General features: G+C 33.1%; 1 protein-coding gene across 1 annotated transcript; it reads left to right on the forward strand.

Annotated features, from left to right (window-relative positions):
* Window positions 1-1046: 1046 nt before the first annotated feature.
* Window positions 1047-1820, forward strand: LOC146928826 (uncharacterized). The gene is made up of 2 exons (XM_085707136.1): window positions 1047-1144; window positions 1244-1820. The coding sequence occupies exons 1-2, from the start codon at window positions 1047-1049 to the stop codon at window positions 1818-1820; spliced, it is 675 nt and encodes a 224-aa protein (XP_085563262.1).
* Window positions 1821-5234: the final 3414 nt, after the last annotated feature.

The following is a 5234-nucleotide window of genomic DNA, read 5'->3' on the forward strand; positions in this document are numbered from 1 at the left end:
TACATGAAATGCTGTGAGTTTATTTTGCCTAAAAAAAAGTATATTGTGGCTACATATAAGTTTAGCTAATCTGAATCTTATAACTGCGCCATATTAAATTTTATAACTCGTATTTTTTAATCGATAAGCTTTTAATAAAGTGACGGTGTTTAACGTTTATTACAACATTTTTTTAACATACACTTATTACAACTTAAAATTTGTGTTTATATCTTAGACCAAGTGCAATGGTGACGAATGATGGTGTTGAAAGCAAGGTTCAACCCTTGGTGATGTTGCAATGGAGTGTTGAAGTTGGGGAAAAATGATGTGGAGGAGAGAGGAGTTGAATGTATTCAACTGTGTTGAATTCTGAAAAAATGGGGTCCATAGCCGCCACGTGGCGCTTTTTCACTGGCTTGCAGCACAAGTGAGATGCACGCGCCGACAGGCGCGCGTGAGGGACAGAAAGGACGCAGATAGAGAGTGTTGAATGGATAGGGATTAACACGTGCCAGGATCTGATTGGCTGTATGGATTTTACTCATTTTAATAATTTGAACTCAATTATTTCATTGCAAATTAATTTTTTTTACCAAAATTCATGATTTTTTTGTCTATAAATAGAGACTTGGTTCATTTGATTTGGACAAAGAAAAAAAACAAAATTTTCCACTATCTTAATATTATTATCTTTCTGTTAGCTTTTCTTTTGAAGTTTTAATCTTGTTTTTAGTGAAATAGATCCCAATAATAATCATTTCAACACCCATAATTTTTCTAATTACCCATTTAGCTACCAAAATCCCAACAATTATCAAAATCCAAATCAATTTTCTAACCACCGTCTTCAAAACATATCTAATTTTGGTTTTGCACCAAATTTCAACCAGTCATCCTCTGTTCCAAACTTTATCCATATTATGGATCTATGATGAGATATCCATCTCAAACACCTCCGTTTAATGGTTATATGCCAATGGGGAATGAAAATTTTCCGAGTGTTGGTGCACATGAATTTCCCGGATTTTCAACACAAATAACTCTTGGTGGCATGGCAGTTGCTAATGAAGTCACTCCAAATCCAGAGGATTCAACTCCCAGGGATGATCAGGATTATTGACTGCATGCACTGGGAGTGGAAAAATTGTCCTAAAGCATGGGAAGGTTAATTTACTAAGGGGGATAAGGGAACCACCACAATTATTCTTGAAGCAGTTGCATCTCATGATCTATGGATCTGACATGCCTTTTTTGGATGTCTGGGAACGTTGAACGATATAAACGTTCTAGACCGGTCATTAGTGTTTGATGATGTGGAACAGGGAAAGGCTTCAAGTGTGATTTTCTTTGTGAATCAACATCCCTATAATATGGCATACTATCTAGCTGATGGTATCTACCCTTCTTATCCAACTTTCGCCAAATCGATTAGACTTCCTCAAAGTGAACCTGATAAGTTATTTGCAAAATTTCAGGAGGGATGTCGGAAGGACATCGAACATGCATTTGGAGTGCTTCAAGCTCGATTTAAAATCATCAGTGAACCAGCTCGCTTGCGGGACATGGTCGATTTGGGTATCATCATGAGGTCGTGCATCATATTACATAATATGATTGTTGAGGATGAACGAGATTCATATTCTCAACGTTGGACCAATTTTGAGCAGTCTGAGGAAAGTGGATCTAGTACACTGCAACCATACTCGATCGAAGTGTTACCCGCTTTTGCAAATCATGTGCATGCTAGATCCGAGTTGCGTGATCCAAATGTTCATCACGAATTGCAAGTAGATCAAGTGAAGCACATATGGGAAAAGTTTGGAATGTTTCATGATTGAAGATGATTTGTATCGTACTAATTAAGTTACTTGTGTGTTGTGTGCTTAGTTTGTTGTCTTGCATTTTAAGTTATTTGTGTGTCACATGTTTAGTTTATTGTATTGCATTTTAAGTTAAGAAAATAAAAATAAATTGTTAAGTGTTTATTATTTTAATTTAATTTTAATCGATAATTTTAATTTTATGTAATCATAAAAACAAAAATATAAAATTAAATAAGAATATGAAATAAAAAGTGGTGGGGTAGAGTGTTGAATGAAAAACCATTGGAGAGGGTAAAAGTTGAATGAGTGTTGAATTATTAGGTGGAAAAGAGAGAAAATGATGTGGAGTGTTGGGAATTAAAAAAGTGGATGTTGAGAGTTTATACCATTGTAAATGGTCTTATAGCTGATTTTTGTGGTCCACCGAAACACTTTTTTCTAGGTCTGCCACTATTGGCCAAGGCATGGAACTTGATCGAACCTTTGGAGCAGCTAGAATAGCCAAACCACATACAATGTTTTATTGTTGCTCTGAATCACAAGCAATATATTCCCTCCGATCATATTTATAAATAAAATAATATTTTTTTAGATATATTGAATAAAAAACTGACGAGAACATGTTCTTCTCACTAGTATAGAAAACAATTTTTAAGTCGGTTGGGGATCCCACTTATAGGTGGTCGACTTAGTAACTATTTTGATTTTAAGTTGGACGATTCGTTCTACTTAAAAACGTTTTATTAAGTCAGGTCACCCTACTTAAAATCTGTTTTATTAATTCAGGTCACCGCGCTTAAAATATGTTTATTAAATTAGGTCACCCCACTTAAAAATGCTCAAAAAGAATTAAAAAAAATTCACAGTTTTTAAGTCTATGTTGTGATCCCACTTAATAACTCGCTTAATTTTTTTTATTAGCTATTACCATCGTATATATGATTATAATACATAATTTAACAAATTAATCTAAAATTTCATACATGGCCACTAATATAAAATATCAGTAGATCAAATTTCATATCAAACGATAAACAAATTCAAGTTATAAAATCATTCATTAAGTATTTTTTAAGTCAGGTGGATAGCTGCCCAATTAAAATCCCTGTGTCAATAGCCTCCACATAGGTTTTTAAGTCAGGTGGATAGTTGTCCACTTAAAATCCCAGTGTCAATAAGTGTTTGTTTTGTACTAGTATCTTCTTCTTCTTTTACTTTTTAAAGCATAGTTTTAAAAACCAGCTCGACCCGGCAGGTTCAACCGTGAACCAGACCTATTACCGGTCTGAGCCAACTATTGGATCGCCCATGGTATTAGGTCGGATGCCACATCATCAAACCGGTACAAAAAACCGGTTCGGTAAGTAGGACATTTTTTTTTTTTTTTTTTGTTTTTGTGTTAGAAACTAAAAATGTGTACAAAATAAAAATATGGCTGGCAAAGGAATCGGACCAGGCACTTTTGACAAAATATGATGCTAATCTATCTCTAGGCTATGGCAAGCTTTTGTTGAGTTCCTTTTTTTTTTTTTTTAATAAAAAAGAAAACAAAGATAAACTTACTCCAATATAATATTGATGATCTAAATTTTTTTATTTTTAAATTGAGGAATTTTTTTCATAAGAATTAAAACATTTTAATCACTTATAGCATATTTTGTAAAAACAAAATCACTTATACAATATTTTTCATGATATATTAACATATTTATTTATATATTTATAGTTATGGATACAAATGTTCTCGTGAGCTTAACTCAAATGGTAAAGACAGTGCATATAATATATGCAAAAGGTCCGGGGTTCGAATCCCAGACACCACAAAAAAAAGTTATGGATACAAATCGAATCTTTTGATTCAATCTGGTTTAATATCGATAAAAATTTGTTATTATAAAGACCAAGTTATACAATTAAGTCATTTCATTTAATCTGATCAAGTTATGCAGTTCAACTAATGATCCAGTGGTTTAACGTTTGACCCAATAACCTTGCCGAGTCAATGACCGATCCTGTTTTTAAAACTATAATACAAAGTCGGTGTAAAGATTGTTTACATTATTAATCAGTCATAATCATCGAATTATTAAAACCATTTGATTCTAACCATATTAATTTTAAAATCACACATATTTGATTGTAAACGCTTAAACATCTAAAGCATAAGCTACACTAGGATTTCATTCTTCTATTGAATATCATTATGAAATGGTAGATGTTACCGGTGAGGTTAAAAGAATGTGGGACATGTATATGTTATTGCAAATATCATCACCGACCCAACTCTAGAAACATGAAGATAGAGAGTTATTGCAAATATTATTACTGACCTAAAGTAAGAGACATGAAGATATAGTTATTGCAAATGTCTTTGCGTGAAGAAGAAATGCAATAACTAGAATATGGGATGAGAGGTTGGTTCAATTCATCTAAAACTTCACAGAATTCTGATGAATTGATACACGCAACATTTAATGGATTTGAGCATTTCAGACATCTAACCCAGCTGCTATTAAAACCAACTTAAGATTGAGTGGTCCATATATATGTCCCGAAAAGAAAACAATAATGGTCCTAACTCACTACATTCCCTTTTCTTATAGGAGTACTTATTAAATAATTTCTTCTTCCTTCGACCCTATCTATATGAAGGCTTCACCATCACTCCCCCTTAAGGGGTTATTGGTTGTCAGCGCCGCGGCCGCGGCCTTTGAATCTGCCCACGTTGTCGTTGCTGCGTTGTTTGGTTGGATCTGTGTTGGTTTGTGTGTTTCTGTTTTGGGTTCGGTCCTTCAACGATCGTTAAAAGTTATCGACATATTTTACTTAGCATTTATAATAATGGTAAATGCATCAATACTTGACAAGAGCACTTAAAATCATTTTTCTCTATCCTTCACTACTACATTTTTCTTAATAAGTGTGAAATGAGCAAAAAGCTCACTTAAATTGGGACGAAGGGAGTATAAAGTGCAGAAATTGTACTACCTCCGTCTCTAATTATAAGACCCTTTTGAGAATTTTTTTTGTCCCTTTTTATAAGACCCCTTTGCTATTTCCAACTACATTAATCATTTCTTTACATACATGCCCCTATTTATTATACATCTTTTTCTTCAATCAACAATAATAACATGTTGAAAACATAAACCAATCTCTCTCTTAAAGGATAAAATTGTAAAAACAATAGTAATTACAAACATATTTAATACAAATATCCACTATCTTAATTCCCGTTATTTTTTCAAAAGGGCCCTATAATTAAGGACGGAGGTAGTAAATGACAAGAAAAATAAAGTGTAGAAAAATAAGAACAATGTAAAACTTGATTTCAATATAGAGTAAGTTCACAAGTATATCAAGATGTGTTACAAGTCTGATAAAGGACCTACTTATAGCCTAGAACCTTAGACAAGGCATTAAACTTGA

This window comes from Medicago sativa, chromosome 4, assembly GCF_051527215.1.
Source record: "Medicago sativa cultivar Bolivia chromosome 4, Bolivia_mono, whole genome shotgun sequence".
Lineage (NCBI taxonomy): Eukaryota > Viridiplantae > Streptophyta > Magnoliopsida > Fabales > Fabaceae > Medicago > Medicago sativa.

What these genes read in the sequence shown, in the direction of transcription:
- LOC146928826 (XM_085707136.1), top strand. Translation starts at nt 1,047, where the DNA reads ATGAAGTCACTCCAAATCCAGAGGATTCAACTCCCAGGGATGATCAGG. An exon ending in AATTGTCCTAAAGCATGGGA is followed by an intron (nt 1,145 to 1,243) that starts AGGTTAATTTAC and finishes TTTTGGATGTCT; the next exon opens with GGGAACGTTGAACGATATAA.